The sequence below is a fragment of the Rhea americana genome, unplaced genomic scaffold (assembly GCF_003343005.1).
Source record: "Rhea americana isolate MKP2758 unplaced genomic scaffold, rheAme1 scaffold_1, whole genome shotgun sequence".
Classification (NCBI taxonomy): Eukaryota; Metazoa; Chordata; class Aves; order Rheiformes; family Rheidae; genus Rhea; species Rhea americana.
In genome coordinates, this window is record NW_028185038.1 from 6,845,698 (window position 1) to 6,863,386 (window position 17,689).

At 40.7% G+C, this 17,689-nt stretch overlaps 1 protein-coding gene across 1 annotated transcript in view; it reads left to right on the forward strand.

Moving 5' to 3' along the window:
* Positions 1-17,689, forward strand: part of RELN (reelin) — a gene marked incomplete at its 5' end in the record, with an annotated part of 298,722 nt that overhangs the window by 144,034 nt on the left and 136,999 nt on the right. Inside the window, one exon of the mRNA XM_085298374.1 lies at positions 3,329-3,380. Within this exon, the coding sequence (XP_085154500.1) occupies positions 3,329-3,380 (52 nt within the window). The remainder of the gene's footprint in view (positions 1-3,328; positions 3,381-17,689) is intronic.

The following is a 17,689-nucleotide window of genomic DNA, read 5'->3' on the forward strand; positions in this document are numbered from 1 at the left end:
GCCAACTATCTATGTTTGTTGGTGAGAATTTACCACAGGAAAAATCCTGGAGAGATTTATAGCTTCAGAGGTGTTGCAAGCAGAGGAAAATAGCTACTTAAAACTCCTAAACATCCTAGAAAAAGTAGGTTTCCCTATCTGCAGTGTCTGAACTTAGTAATCCTTTGCAGAGCTTTACAGAAAGTTCTTAGAATTTTTTCCCCACCAAAGGTGTTAAATGGATAAATCGCAACACAGTCTCTTTTAATTCTCTGTGAACACCCCTTCTGAGATATCTGATACATTTAATTTCTTGGTGATATGAGCCACTGAACATTGATAAAGGGTTTCATTTTTAAATTAGAACTTGCATAACATAATTAATTGCATGTAAACCAATATAATAGCTACTCATAACTCAAGTCAGAATGTACTTTATTATTTGGCGTGATAAATGTGATACCTAATACTGAATCAATCCTGACAGAATTGACATAGATAGAGAAGTGAACGTATTTTCAAAGGAGTTAYGTAAAAGCAGCTTCCCTATTTTTGTTTAAGAAATAAAAGTGTCTATTAGGAATATTCTGAAGGGAGGAAAACTATATTTTCAGTAACCATTATGTGCAGATAAGGCCAGATTTTCAGAGAGTTTTTAAAGCTGTTGTCTGACATGATTGAGAAGCCTTTGGAATCTGTCCTGCTGAATCTATCTTCATTCACAGATCATTAAGAGCTGTGATAAATCTCCTAAATTTGCATGTGCCCTCCTAAGGCACATGTAGTCTTGTTATCAGATTATCTTCAGTGCATTTTGAGAAAGATCACATTCATTAACGTTTATAAGTTCCACTCTGTATGTAATATGTATGTACAAAACAAACAAAACACACCAAAAACTGCTGCCCAAACAAGCAGTTTCCTGGACACCTTTCTTCCCCTCAGTGGAGCAAAGAAACCAGAGACCTGACCGCTGTTAATTTTGCCCTTCGCAGGTCTGCAGAAAGATGCTCTGATACCACAGCAAYGGTATCAGGGCATAAAAACCACCAGCACATGCCCAGGGATCTRTTTGCAGGTCTCAGTTGGTTCTTGCAAAGGCATAATTTCACAGATACCTTAAACCAACACATGCTGGTGCTGGAAGAGATCCTGTCCTCTTGCTTCTGCACTGTTTCTTGTTCCAGCCTCAAGAGCCTGTATCCATAGGAGCCCCAGGGGGGCACATGGGCAGCCACGCCAGAAAAGTAATCCAGCCTAAAACCCATTTGCAAAGGAAAAAGGCAATTAGTTTAACTCCAAGCAGTCCTTCAGGCTGATGTAACATGCAGCCACACAACTGCTTGTGTTAGCACATGGGAGGGTGTGGAGGCAGAGCTGAGGTGAGGGTTAGGGTTAGGGTTAGGGTTAGGGTTAGGGTTAGGGTTAGGGTTAGGGTTAGGGTTAGGGTTAGGGCTGGGTAAGCGCCGGGTTGCTTCTGGCACAGGTAGCGCCAGTCTCCTCCGGGAACTTGGGCTGCAGCTTCCTGAGGTCCACAGTGCTACCTCCTCAGCTCCTGATCTTCTCTGACACAGGAATCAATTACTTCGCAAGTGAAAAGCGGACACAAGTCCAGGTCATTGGTGGAACCATGACTATAGTAGCAACACTGGCCTATTTTCAACATCGTATTACCATGCTCTGTTTGTTTCTGAGAGGCTGCTAATGTCAGTGCCCTAAGACTAAGAGTTTATTATTCAGAATATACATTTCATTATGCACATAAATTCTGTACATACATTTGCAAAGATACGGAAATTCGTCTGAAAGTCTCCAAAGATAGAAAAGCCTATACAGGTAACTGAGAGGCACCACTTGTGTCACTGTCGTAATAAGTCAGAAAGCACTCATATTTAGCACTAGTTTTTGTTCTGTCATGCAGTAGCACACAGGGCAATGATGGAGTTCAGACATGAAGGAGAATTATCTCCATTTTCTCATGTTTATCTACCTTTTTTTTTAAGAAAATAATAGATAAGAGATTAAACGATCAGGAATGCTTGATAAGCAAAGAAACTGTATTTTCTCCATGTGTCTCAGGGAAGCTATGCAGTAATTCTACTCACATCATTACAAAATGTAGACCATAAACTTCCAGCCCAGGAGCAAGTCTGAGGGGAGAGTCCACTGCTGCTCTGACACAAAATGCGGTAAATTCTCGGTGTACAGGGTCTAACTCAGGAGGACAACCCCATGGGCTTGAAGTGTAGGCTGCAGGCATCACTGGCAGCAATATCAGATGAATTTCATTAGGATGCTTACTGTCACTGTTCTTCTAATTAGAAGACTTTTTTAATGCTAGTGTAAACTTACTGTCTGTCTTTTTTTCCTTTTCTCTTTTGATCTAATGCTGCCATTGTCTTTTATCTCAGATATTTTCCCTTCCTGGATCTAGTCTCTAAAATATGCTTATAGTGGCAACCTTGTGTTTTCCAGATCTTCTTTTACTAACGTAAATGAACCAAACTTTGAGTCTCCCCTTTGTTTCTCTCTTTGCTCCTTCCACGAACAGCTGCTATGGTATTTCAGCCCTCCAAGAAAATGAAAAGATTGGGCAGTGTTATTAGGCAGTGCTTCTGTCTCGTTTGTTATGTAGTAGTATCATAAACTCCAACATTCAAGATGGATTGAAAAGTAGTTTGAAATAATATTGCTAGTGGGATATTACCTCTTTAGCGAAGAAGAGTGAAAGAAAGGCATCAAAGGAAGGCACCATGCTGCACCCCAGKAGTGGCTCTGTGCGCTCGCTCCTGTTCCTAGGTCCTGATAGASGTCAACAACGTACGGCTACAAGTACAAAATTTCATTGCATATGTTATGCAGCATCATCAAGTTTTTGTTTGCTTTGCTGTTAAAGATTTAGATTCTATTATTCTCTTGTAATTTTTTGTTTCATTATTTTAGGTCAATTTAATATTTTTATTATTTATGGTTATTTTTGGTTCTTGTTCTATGTGAGAAGTAATCTCTATATATAGATTTATAAGAAGCTGGCAATAGTTTTTTTTTTTCTTAATCTTCTAAACATTAATCAGTGTTTAGAACACTGAACAGTACATGAAATAAATGCTGATTTTGCAGACATTAATATAGAGAAAGAAAAAATTTTCCATCTATGATATATGATGAGATATCAATAATCAAAATGACAGAACAGAAATATCCATGAGCACTCAACTGGAAAGGACTGGAAATTAATAGGTTTATGTACTGGAGACCAAAAAAAATTATATGTTTTCAAAAAAAGCAGTAAATGTATTGTTTTGGTGATCTAACACAGTATCGCTGTTGTTTGCTTTTCTTCCTGCAGACCACCACTGGCCTTAACACAACTACTGCATCTGTCCTTCAGTTTTCCCTTGGTAAGTTTACCRCATCCTTACACCTGAGAAAGCATAAAAAGTCGTTGCTGCAGTGGAAAATGACCCTCAATTTTAAGCTTACCTTTCTGGTCAATGTTCCACGTGATGTGAGGGATTAAAGAAATCTTTTAAAACCTGCAGCACATTTGTTCTTCTTGATGATATGTAGAGCTGCTAATTGAAACTTTGGAAAGGAACAAATTCAGTGGATAGTCTGATGATGGGAGTTATAGTAGTGGGGTTCTTTTTTTGCACTTATTTTATAACCTAATGGATARCATTGTGGTGACTTGCTCTTTCTTTTAAGTGTGATTACTGTTCCTAAAAGTTGAATTAACAGAGGTGAATTTTTCYTTTTTAATATTTTAAAACCTCAGTGTCTTCCAAATTGCAGCTAGGTAGTACTATTTTTAACACATCTGTGCAAACAGAATAGCTAAGGCAGACTAAGACTAAATGCTGTTTGATTCAAATGATTAACAACAAGTATCTGTGCTGTATTACTTAAAATATCTGCTATAAATTATTGCAGATTTTCAATGCAATTGTGGCTTGGGCTGAGAAGCAAATTAGGAAAACAATTTCTTAGAACATATCTCAGTATAAGAAATATGTAGGAAAAATCCTCTTATGTTACAAATAGTTCAATAAAAAGCAAGCAAATAATTTGGCCTTCCTCCTCCAGGGACTCCTAGAAATGGATTTTCAAATTATATTCTCATTTTTAAAAAGGTAATTCTCCCAAAGCATCTCAGCAGAGGTGTGATTAAAGTCTGGAATCTCAGTTGGAAATGAGAGCTATCAGTTAGAATGGCAAACCTCTAACAGCTTGCTTTTTTAATAGATCTAAAATCAGAATCCCAGAAGGCTCAGAAATATGTCGGTTAAATTTGTTTTTACCCTAAGTTACTCATTTGATTTTCTATTTGATATCATCATTACTTGTCACACTGCAATTGATTACATTGTAATTAGCTTTAAGGATCAGTATCTGTCTTTTTGTTTTGAATCAGTGTTTCTAGAAAGTCAGCAAAATGTRTCCATTCCTAAGCTGAAAGACTCTGTAAATATTTGGCACTTTTAACAAAAAACAGCCTGGTGATATTTTGCATTTTCCCGCAGTCGGTGAAAGCAGATCAGCTCACTTGATCTGCTAGGACAGGCCACTCACCCACGGAAGCTTTCCTACTTCTCCTAAAGCTTGGTGCTTCTGTCTTGCAATTCCACCTGGGCAGTGGCCAAGCATCCATGGCTTATAATGCTGCAAGTTTGGGATGAAGAAGGAATTTTGCTTTTCAGAAAAATTTACAAAAAATCTGATATGGCTTTTTTCATAGTGACCCAGAGTTGTTAATAGCAGTGTAGCTTGAATTGCTGGTTAGGTAGGTGTTAGCTGTCACAGGTTTGCAGCTGGTGTCTACTGCAGCTGCACTGATGGAGGGTGAAGACTTCCAGAAGTTTATAGGACTTACTTAAAAATTTCACTGGTGGCCTTTGTACTTCCCAGTTGGGGAAGGTTTAAGAAAAAGAATAGGATGAGCAGAAAATATGCTATATGTCAAGATTATCATGATTATATGGTAAGAATACTGTACTCTCTACCAGTAGGAATGAGTAAAAACACTGGTATGATAAAGCAGGAGAAGGGTAGGTGCATGTCTGAGTAAATCAAATTTCAGCCTGAAGTTCAAAATGTGTCACATTTCCCTGTGCCTAGGTTGGGCTTGAAGTACACTGCAGATTAGTTTTGTGACTGATAAAAAATTGAGTGAGCCAGGGGAGACTGCTGCTGAACTCAGCAGTACTTGGCTTCAGATTCATAAATCTAAGCTAGATATTTGCCAGTTTCTGACTTATTCCCAAATGTCAAGTTTAATCATAAGCCTATTTAGAGATTCATCTATGAGGACTGCTTTTTTTTTTTTTTTTTTTCTGAAGAATATTTATCACTTTCTGTCTATTTCGGAATAGCTTAAGCTATATTCTTTTGGGAGTACCTTTATATTAAATTTGTGACCTAGCTTTAGCCACAACTAAAGTGCATATCCTTTGATTTCTGTTATTCCTAATGGTCAATGGAATGAATTTTGTATTTGCAGCTAGATACTCAGATGAGGACTGGGAAATGAAGCATAAAATGGTCTTGATTTCATCATACATCCCAGATCCTTTTAAACTATATGGTCAGGAAGGATAACATCCTAGTGAATTTTTCATTAGGTGATATACTAAGTAGCTTCCTTAATGTACCACCCTTGGTACATTGGTGGCCTTGCCCTTTGAAGGGCGAAAGGGTTGGAAAGGAGAAGCACTGAGGATGAAGGCTTAATTAGGTGAAGAGATAATGAGTAAGACCTATTTAGCACATAGGATAACATTAATGTGCAGCAGCCCTTCTGAGWAAGAGCAGTTGTCTGCCGTGCTGCTTTCACTGTGAGCCACGTGCAGCCGGTGGCGTTGCCTTTTGATCTGGGACTGGATGGTGGTTACATTAATGCACTGTCTGCCCAAGCATGCAGAAAAKTTCCATTACTTCAGCTATCTTAATCATCCATGACTACATTTCTTTAAGACTRAACACTGATATGTGAAAGACAAAGTCTAGCAGTTTCCTTAATATCCAACAGGACTGTTAATCAAGATATTTAGAGCAATATCTTTGGGCTCTCTCAGGCCAGAACATCTAATTCAACAGTTTGGGGTTGCTGGATATTGCACAGATGCCTCTGGACTCAGCTGCCATACAAATATAGTCTGATTCATTAGCTAAAATATTCTCTATTTTTCACCTCAAAGCTCTGGCTTTTCCCCCGAGCTACATCCCTGAACTTCTGCAGAGCATGATCTGTCCGTCCCATAGGCCACTGTGATAGAAGGTGACTCACAGTAAGGAGAGATTAATGACGGAGTTCAACCAGCAAAGAAAGAGACCCTATAAATCCCATCAGAAGGAGAGGAAGGCTTTACGGGAGGGATGCCAAGGCATGAGTTTTGTGAGAGGCACTGTCCCCGGGTGTCCTCACCAAAGCATGTGCTCCCGGGGCTGCTGGACGGGGCCRTGCATGCTCTGCGGGGCCACTCGCCTTGGCAGCCTACTTGCATTTCTCCCTCCTCCRCTGTCAGAAATGAAGCTGAAGCCCAAGGTGCTGTGATGGGTGCAAACACTCACCCTGGCCGGCGGGGCAGGTGCTCCTCGAGCTACATATGTAGCAATGTGAAAATAATGTAAAACCCAATTTAAAGTATTACATTTCCCTGAAGAACTTGTTCCATAGCTCTCTCCTTGTGTCTTAGTATGTCTAGATCACTTTTGGCTGTTGAGCAATATGTTTAAATTGGAATAACTTGATAAGAAAAATTCCTGTTCTTCAGCTTTGTATATGAAAACAGTTGAACACTCCCCTGAGAACTGCATGATTTTGACAGTACTGTGTACTGGATAAATATAAGGTGTCTGTAGGCAAGATTCTTCTTTAGAATTGTTTCTCCTTTAGTTTTCATGCTACTGGTACAAAAATCCTGTCATTATTAGAGCATGTTAGTAATACTTTTTCCCCCCAGTTTGCTGGCATATCTGAAAATGCAAAAACACCCCCCACACACACTATTTTATATCAAACAACAAGTTTGATATAAAGATGCTGCCATCCAGAAAATCATCCCTACCCTCATGATAAGGGACTTCTGGGGAAGCCGTGTTCCAAATCTAACGCAGTCTGCTTCAGATCAATTATTAGCCATTACTTTCAGTCAACCTCAAAACTATCTTTCTAGGCAAATAAGTGACTTGCAATTTTTTATTCCCTTTTATTCTGGTTATAAACTATGTTTCCCTAATTGATTTTAGCTGAGTTATGGTTATTTCATGTGTGTAACATTGGCTTTAGTTTAATTCAAAAGAGAGTTTGAAATGAAATGCAAAATGTGTCAACTAATATAGAGGTAAAGCAAAGAAAAAAAAATGCATGAGCTCCTAAGAATAAAATTGCTTAGCAGCAGACTGTTAACAGTTTTGCGCAATACTTCTGATACAAATAACTGAACCTCCCTTCTGTTAGCTCAGAGAAGTGATTATGGCAGAATTCCTGGCACGCAGCAATGGATTTACAGAAAGTCTTTGTCAACTCCTATTAGGTGTGCTTCTGATTTGAAGCAGCAAGACCATAGGATACTTGAAAAAAATGCAGTGTAGGCTCTCCATGACACATGAAACACCTTGCAAGAAACTGGGTATGATTCAGAGAAACTTTGCAATTAATYAAATGATAAAATGCATAGAATAAAATGATAATCACAGAATCACAAGATCRATAAGGTTGGAAGGGACCTCTGGAGATCATCTAGTCTAACCTTTCAGCTCAAGCAGGGTGACCTAGAGCRTGTTAGACAGGATTGCATCCAGGCAGGTTTTGAATATCTATAATATAATGCAATTAATTGAATGATAAAACTATGTCTCCAAAGGTCTGGTAATCACTGAGAATATTACTGATCTGGCAAACAAAGTGCTGCTATCTGAGAGGACTATTCACTGCAACTATGRATGACTTGATGCAGGATTAAGCAGCAAAGGTGATCTTCGGTGGCTCAGCAACCAGTGATCTTGAGACTGGAATTTCTTTGCATATTTTTGCTGCCTGGATCAAGTATTTAATCCCTGCTACAACCAGAAAGAAGCAAAACATGCCACTAGCTCATCAATCTTCATTAGAAAATGCATTTTTCAGTGTGRGGTTTTAGTAGTAAAGTTTCATGTAGCACAGTACTGTGTGATTTTGCCAGATGGACTCTGCTTGTCCTCTCAGGAAAATCCCAGTTGGTATTATCCAAAAGTCAGGTCACCCAGTTGAGATCTGCACACTGGTCTGTAGTAAGAATCATTTGGACCTTTCTCGTAAAGTCAGAATGGCTCCTTTCTCTTGCTGCTTCTGGATTAGCTTCTTTCAAGTTGTTCAGTCACTGCTCTGTTGTATGTTGCTATTGCTTCTTCCACTWTTCCAACATATTTTGTCCAAACATCCATGATACAACCAAATTTACTGATAAAAATGTATTTTAAATATTACTATAAATATAGTATATAAATAGAATATAAAATACATTTACAAATGTATATTATGATATTTAATAGGGATCAAACCTTAAGGGTTCCATAGGGATAAAACAAGTTTTATTGAAACCACTATTGGTACCTGCAGCACATCAAGATCTCTTAATATCTTCCCAATGGAACCCTGTAGCAGGGTAAAAAAGTGTGTCTRTTCATTTTAATAAGGTTAAAATATTTTTGAAGAAAGGTGATTACTGATATTCAGCTATTCAAGACTTTTTGGTAAGGATGAATCCCTGCTAGTTCAGTGTGCGGATACAATTACTCAGGTGCTCTTTTATCAGTGAACCTCCTTTCTTCCTAGTTTGTGTTCCCCCAAAGGAAATACAAGGTTAAACTTTCTACTTTTACTTGAATACTTAAATATTTCACTGAAAAACTCATCACTAAAATCAGGTAACAAAACTAGTAGTTTCTCCAGGCTTGCTCAACACACTTCCTACTCCTGCAACTTTATTTTCTGGTGGAGTAATCACCCCTGCTRTCGCTTTGAATTTCTTGAGCTTTGTAAATCTGTCAGAGCATCGCCTGTCCTTAACTGAGGAGTAATTGTGTTGTCTGTGAGGATTTTTATATTTATAGTATCATTCTTTTCTAAGAGGAAAGGTGCATATGCAACACACATATCAAGAACTCCCAAGTGGTTTAGGGCATTTACAGTCAAATTTTTAATGCTTGCTGGTTTCAYGGTTCTTGGCAAGTTTAATGAGGGAAATGATTTTAAATGTGCTATTGATTGCTTTTGATTAGCATATGAGTAAAGGTCATTGCTTTGGATGCAGGTCCTTGACATAACGGTTTTGAAAGGCTTCTCATGTCCTGCCCGGCCTTGCCCTAAGACAGCGGGTTAGTGGGTCATTAACCCAGGAGCCACTATTCCTCTTTCTGAACCACTGAGGTCTCTAGGGTCAAGACAAGAGCTGTTTTTCTCAGCAAATCCATGTGCTAAGGATCTCCACGATGTTTGCAGAAGACAAAGCACTGATATTCTTCATTGCTTAATTACTTAATTATTTTTTCTTTATTRTTATTATTTAAGCAAAAAAATGCAACTTTTCAGGCTTAGGGGGTTTTCTCTTCATTTTTTTAGTGGCAATTTGACTTTATTGCCAGTGGGAGTCTCACAGAATTGAATTATAAAACGTAAGTGGACCTACTTCTTTTTTTGCCATGATACATATTCAAACTACCCAGATTTTTTTTTATTACTATTATTATTATTATTATTATTTTAAACAGAGCCTCCAAATGCACCCTTTGGATTAGTTCTTACCTGCCAAGCTTTTATGCTTCAGAAAATATATTTACTCCCTTGATAACCTCAGCAAATAAAAGAACACCATGAACAAGAACAACCTCATTACATAAACGGTGCTGCCGGTTTGCTGAACCCCCTGTACTTCTTTGGAGGACATAGCAGTCTCTCCAGCCYGTCATCCAGAGCAGCATCTGGAGGGCTGGGCAGAGCATCCGCACGGGAAGGGGCTCCTTCCCCTCCCGCCCCGACACGTTCCTACACTGCTTGGCTCGGCAGCGTGAACAGTAACGAAGGCATTTGGCCCCGTGTAACAGTCTGAAGATACTTATCATTTGTATTTTTCTCGTGTTTGTTGATTTCAGTTCTGGTGGCAGTTGTTATATTGACTGCTCTTCTTATGTCATCTAGCTACCCTCTGCTTAGATTGAGACCATTCAACTGAAAATCAGACATCCAAACATGTTTAGTTCACTAGGCCCTTGGTGTGGCTCACAGAAATCATAATTAGTCATTTACACTTAATTTGCATTTTGTTTAGTTGGTTTTACAGTTAGCAGAAGATATCAAATGCCTGATAAATATTATCATGGCCATTTTATGAGGTAGCRCTAGACTTGCCCTCAGCAGAACTGGACAGAGATGAGCAATTTCCTTCAGAATTGCTATGAAATTCTGCTCACATGTCTCTAGAGAAATCATGAAATGAAAAATAGGCCCCTTCTGAAGGCAGCGTGGGAGAGTACTTGACCTTTTCAATCCCTCACTTCCCTGCTAGTTGGATGCAAACAGCCYTGTGGCAGAATCTGTGGTGCCAAAAGTTCTGGGCGTGATGAGCCACCTCCTTCACTTTAGTCATCTGCATGGATGATTTCCTTCAGCCACCCAGATTTCTCCTACTCTGATGCCTCCCAGGAAACACCAGATTTGTGGTGCTTCTACGGTACATTCATACAGTCAGGTTTATAGTGATATGAACAGGGAAAGAGGCCAAGAATCCCCTGAGGAACACAATGATCGAAGGGAGATGGCCGCTACCACCTCCAGGACGATCTTCCACCTTGCCAGGCACAGGGCTGACGGATTATCTTGCACCAGGCAGATGTGGGAGCACTTCTGGGCTAGCATGTGGTTTTAAARAAATTCATTGCTGTGAAGCAGACTAATAAAAATATCTTAGAGCCCTGTCTAAATTAAGTTTCAAAAGTGCATAAAATCCATTTTTAAACTAGCTAATTTAATGACCATAGTTTGGGTTAAGGTCTCTGTCAGAAATCAAGATTATGAAATAAAACTTGATTGTTATATCCTGAACCAGATCCCACTACGAGCCAACACTGCGTACTGAGTGCATAAGAACTTGTTTTGTCCTAATTTCTTTCCTATGGATTTGAGAAGAACTTGAGAATTTGATAAAATTAAATGTAAAAATTGTTGTAATTTRCCACCCTGCATTTCCTCTACTTACTTCATTTTTCACTTTCAACTGATAAAACAATGCTAATTTTTTTCCACTCTTTTTGACTCTCCACACAAAATATCTTTTGCTATTGCCCAACACAAAACCTACTATTTTTCACCTCTTTATAGAGAAGTCCTTTGCATAGATGTATAGGTTTATAAATTACATTTAACGTGAAAGTATAAGATAGATAAGTAACATCATCTAACACACTTCACATAGCATGACTAGAAATGTTAGGTGGTGTTTACTGATTTTGCTGAGTTATACAAGAAGAGTCTGCCTAGATACGCAGATGGAAGCCAGGGTTTAAAGTTAATACTGTATTTGAAAGACATTTTAATGGCCTTGTAGTGAAATGATTTATGTTGTTTTGGCTAGTCCAAGGTTACAATGAAATACTGTCTTTATTACTCCTGTGCCAGAGCTTCCCTGCCACTGTTACGAATTAAACTGCGAGTGTTACGGATTTACTCTATGGAGAGCAGCAGAAAAGATAAAGAGAGACAAATGGCAGGATGCTGTTTTAAGGCAGATGGCGAATCACCTCCTTGTGGCCGAATGCAGACCATTATGGAATTGGGTGCGGAAAATAATAAATGCTGGATTACAGACCGACTTTCATCTTAATCCTGCTCATATCATTGTATTAGGATAACACTTTTGTATGATTAAAATTGTCCATTTTTGAATTAACTCAAACAACAAAGCATCTGTAGCTCTCAGGGTAAAAAGAGAAGCTCCCAACGCAGTAAAATGCGCCCGGGTCTTTCTCTAATGGGATGGGGAGCCGTGGGGAGAGAGATTTCCATGAGAGCAAAAGCAGATAAAAATAGAGAAAGCCCATCAGGCAYTGCAAAAGAAAGCTTTCACCCAACCGGTAATTATCTACCTACATACAAAGCTAAAGGCAGGCAATCTGTTTTATAGGGTTTCAGAAAAGAGAGAGACGTTAGCTTAAGACTTGGCTTGAGAAAAAATACTTCCCAGATTTTCTTGATGACAGGGAACTGCATTAAAGCAGACAAACAAGGAAACTCTTCTAAGAGCTTGTTATTAACAATTTTACATAGCAATTACTGGGACCAGTGTACATTTTCTATACAGCTTCTCTAATTTGGACTAACTACAGAGGTCTGAATAAAATGTCATTTATCTTCCTGCAGTATTTAATACCCTTTTCTTATGGTGCACTTTTTCTTGACTGTTGGCCTTTACAGCTGACCCAGACTCCTAGAGTTAAACGAAAGACCTCTTTCTACTCATGGGTACATGTCACTGTGCTGATTAATGACTCAACTACTTTAAGACTGTGCAATTTTAAGTTTTCCTAGCTTCACTGAAAAGGGACCCTCTCACTTAGAAGGTCTCTAAATATAGGAACCGATGTTAAGCATTTAGTGGCAATAGTGTTCAAGCATATAGTAATGGCATACAGGTAGAAAATGTTTACTCCGTGGTCAGTCATTCAAGAACCACTGTAGGAGTATTTCTGAGGAGCTCGTAATATTCTTTTTTCCATCRCTGTGATGAGTGGGTGTCATTTACCTACCTAACAAGTGTGTAGGTAACTGTTGAGTTTACTCACTTTGCCTTCAGCAAGGGACTGGAAACAATATTAGTGCWTTAAAGAACATGGTTAAATTTAGAAGCATCATTTAATTATTCATTTGGCAACAGACACATCACTCAAGTACCTACCTGCTGGCTGTATCTCGAAAAGACAYGCCGTAAACAGCTGAGCCTGTTTACATCAGAATACGCTGAAAACTGGCATAAGGGAAAATACAGCTTTCTGCCTCAATTATTTTTCTCTCCTTGATGTTCTGTGCACAAGAGGCGGTGTAAATTGGGATCTAATCTTGTTYGTTAGAARAGTACAAATACAAATTTGTATGAAKGCAGGAAGCACATCATATCTTCAAATATAAATAGACCAGAAGGAAGCTGAGCAGGATAAGTATTTCCTCAGCCTCCACTTCTCGTCAAAAGTGCCCTTGCAGTTAGCTGAAATCGGGGACCGATGTAGGTGGGTTGTCCCACCAGAGGTTGTCCAGGCCAGCACTCCCCTTCCCAGCTGAGCCCCGGGCCACCGTCCAGCAGGGGCCGGGGTGCTCGGGCCCCGTCCCATTGCATTTTGGCCTTCTCTAAGGGTGAAGATCCTCTGGAGATCCTCTCCAGGTGGAGCAAAGCCGCTGGGTCGGTCTCTCTTCGTACCTCCAGCGGTCCTGGAGGACTCGCTGCAGCACCTCGGTGTCAGCTGGGTGCTGGGGAGCCCAAAGCTGAACACGGCTGGCTCCGTGTGGTCGCCCTCGCGCTGAAGAAGGAGAAGCCACCGCTTCCCACCGGCAGCTGCCCACAGTCGGGCTTGCACAGCCCAGGGCTGGCCTTCGCTGCCGCCAGCGCACGCGGCTGACTTCCAGCCAGCAAAAAAGGAGGATTTTTTTATAATAATCATATCAAGGATATAAAGAATCGTATCAGGGATATAAAGTCCTTCTGATTAATTTTTATCAAATATATTTACTGATTAGTCTTCCAATCCTTCGCAGTTTTATGCTGGAAGGCTTTTCTGCTGCTTGTCAACGTTCAGTTTAGATACAGGAACTCAGTATTTCCGAAACAGAGCTCCAGTCTGAAGCTGCAGCGCAACCAAAGCCAGCTGCGCTCCAAAATCTGCTGAGAGCAAACAGTTAAGACTTTGCATTTCAAAATTCAGGATTATCCCTAAAGTTAGAGCATGTCTGAGCCTTACCAAGGACAAACACCACCRACATTTTTATTTTCTGAGATGTGCTGGGTGTTTGTTTCAGGCTATAGCAGAACATGCACAGGGCCGAGATAGTCAAACTCCTCTTCCTGTGTCGGGGTGAGAGGGTGGGGAGAAGCCAGCAGTAAAAGCACKTCATTTTTTTCTATGAAAATGTAGGCTAAAATTACAAAATAGAACATAGTCAAATCTGCACCCCTGGTGTTTCTGGGAGATATTTCATAATTTTTTTTTAGGAGAAAGATACACAGAAATTGAAACCTTTTAAACAGATCAATTGAACTTAGAAAAGAAAATACTTGCAAACAAAAAAACTATTGCTTCCCAAGAAGCAAAAGCTTAAGGTGTTTGTTGAAGCTTTATATGTTACCAGTTGTGAGGGCCAAGCAAGCTTTTCCTGTTTAAAAATATTTTTATATTGATGTGCAAATTTTTCCTTTACCTATAGGAAAAAAAGTTAAAGGGTAGTTTAAAGCAATGACAGACTCTTTAAATTCCTCTTTAAATATTTTTTAATTTAAAGATTTTTACACTGAAAATGATTATTTGTATTCCAARCTTGTTCTATAAGAAACATTTTTTACAAACAAGTCTAAAAATCTGGAATGTGTTAAATCAAAAACCACATTTGTTACTTAATTCAGAATTGTGACTTCAAGGAGAAATTAAAATATTGTCACCACCTTTTCTTGAGGAAATTTTCAGCATGAACAGTATGACATGAACAGTGAATTGCACATTTTTGTCCCAGTGCTTCTAGTACATCCAGGGCAAAATGTTCTGTCTTTTAACCAGGTTGAGATCATCTGTTCTTGAAMGGAAGCCAATATAAACATATACCTAGAAAAAATAAGCATCCAGAGTTTATTATACCAGACTGCATGGTTCATTAACTTGGAAATGAAAGCAAGACAAAACTATTAACAAACCAGCCAAATTTGACCAGTAATAATTTATACTATCCAGTCTGGCTTAATTCGAGGGACATCAGCAAATCATAATACTTAGCAAAGACTAATCATCATTCATCACATTAGCAAAATGAATAAAAGCAATCTCCTAGTATTAGATAAACAGGATTCTTCTGAGCTCTCTTTTATTTTTCAGACCGCAGTGATAACACAATACAAGCCGTTCTGCAATTTTCTGTGCGAATTTATTTCTGGCACAGTTCCACATTAGACTCATTCTCCTTAAAGCCCAGCATTAGATATCTCTTCTGCTTATCCACTGAACCACTTGCACGAACTGTCAAGAGGTTGTCAAGAGGCCGAGGACATCACAGTCTATACGGAGCGAAATACTGCTTCCCTTGCAGATGGCACCCAGTTTTATCTCAGCTAAACAGCAGCTTCCAGCCAACGCTGCTAAGAAATCAGAGCAGCAGCCATCCAACTCGGGCTTCTGTAAATCTGACGCAGTCGGAGGCAAAGCCGTCCTGAGTCTTGAATTCATTTTCCCTGCCGGTGTCCTCTTGGATCCCGACACCTGCGGGTGAAAACCGTGCTCAGTCACTAAGAGGTATTCCCGGAGCTGCGCCGTGGGCTGGGCTCACATSGGGACCTTCGGACAGGTAGCCAGGCAGTGCGGGAAGCGTATTGTTGTTTCCCTTTTTATGCTTCCCTGTCTGATTCAGGTAGAATAAATAAAGCAGCAGTCTGGAGCTGCTTACTCCCATGCCCCGCCAGCCAAAACCAGCTCCTGTTAGCGCTTGTGTCCGGATTCAACGCTGAGTAACCTCCATTTTACTAAATTTGCTTTTGGGCAAAATCCAAGCCCAGAAAGGTGTAGGCCAGAAAATGTTGTATTTTAGAATATTCAGTGTATGAAAATAGTTGGTTTTTATAATGGGAGGTGTTTTACCATTCATAGWTGCTACAGTGATTACTGTAAAATTATCTTAAATATTTTGGATAGCAGACAACAATTACTGAGCTTTTATTACCTTCAAATATAGCATTTTAAAATACACTTGTGGAGGCTGTCTCTACTTCAGGTTTTATCACAAGTTTTAGATATCTGTGAATTTCAGCTGGAGGCCTATCAAAAGGAGTGAATTATTRTAAGGAAGAAAACACTTTGTTTCCGAAATGCAAGGAAAGCGTTTGCCTATAGTAAAAGAAGAGAGGAGTTAATCTTGTTTTGCTCTTTTTCTTTTTTTTACAAATAGATAGTAATTTGCACGTGCAAGCCTTTAATATTGAAAGTGAAATGCTAACGCTTAGGAGGAGAGACTTGGCCAGCAACCAGCGCCTCTGCGGCGTGCGGGGCTTGAGGAGCAAACGCTCCGCGTGGGGCAGCGCCGGGCCGGCGCGGGCTTCCCCGCCGGCGCCACCAGGCACGCCTCGGGTTCCCGCGGCCGGCTCTAACCCGGGCAATCCCCAGCTAAAACCTTGCTAATAACCTCTTAATGTAGGCTAGGATGAATGCGGGTTCTGAAAAAGATGCAAGCACCAGATCCGTCTACTATTTGTATGTTTAAAAAGATAGTTTTAATGGCAATGAATAATATCTGATACTCATTGATGGTTTGTTTTTTTTTTTTTCCAGAGGAATGAATTTCATTCTTTTTTATTGTCAGCTAGGGTTTTGGAGAATTAGATATTTAAATGATGAATAATCTTGCTGTCTTAATGATTTTGAGTTCAGAATGTTCATGAAAGAGTTTGAACGTGAATGAAAACACAATTATTGGCCCTCAGGGCCAGTAACTGCTACCTACACTGACCTTGATGACTTTCCCAAAGTAATTTTAATCTTAGTACAACCAGTCTTGCTTATTAAAATAATGATAAAATAGCACTTCACTCCCCTCTTTTCGTTCTGTCTCCACTGCTCTCTTTCCAACAGCATACGTGGAATAACCTATCTATCTTACAACGTCCCCCTCAAAACTTCCATTTCTTTGAAGCAGTAACTTTTATCTTTGTCGGGTAATTCTGAGGGAAATAGCTGASTGTGGTTAAAGTTTGGAACTCAGAAATGCCGCAGACGTAGGACCCGACGACGGGTGTCACTCAGGAAAGCAGATGGGTAAATACTGTACGTAAAGGCTCTTCCTGCGGTAGGAAAACCCCTGCGCTGTGGGTAGGCAGTAACCAGGCGGGTGCTTGGCAGTCGTTTGGGGGGCACGACGGGTCGTTCAGGGTCCGGCCGGCCTGGTGGTGCTAATTACTCTCTGCCTCGTTACGGCAAACATACGYGTCGGAGTAGCCGAGGGCGCTCGGCACCGCTGCAGGGGTGCGCAGCTACCCGGGTTCGTGCTGACGCTCCGAGGCATCGGGCAACACTAGAGATCTCGGTGATTTCGAAGCAGACGGAGTTCATCCCGCGCTTGGGGGTTTTTCCCTCCCGCAGCGGTGTGGGACGCGTGTCGCAGAGCAGCGGCCCTGTCCCGGGCGTCCCCCCGCGCCGGCAGCGGCCAGCGGGAGCTGCTGCTGCCGCCGCTGCCGCCGCTGCGGCTGCTGCTGCTGCTGCTGCTGCTGCCGCCGCCGCTGCTGCCGCTGCCACTGCTGCTACCGCTGCCGCCGCTGCTGCCGCTGCTGCTGCTGCTGGTGGTGGTGGTGCTGCTGCTGCCAGTGCCGCTGCCGCCGCCGCTGCTGCCGCTGCTGCTGCTGCTGCTGCTGCTGCAGCCGCAGCCGATCGCCTCCTGGGCTGTTTATCCTGCTTCGTAGGGTGAATTCCTCAGTCCCGGGTTTTGTTACCCTGACTG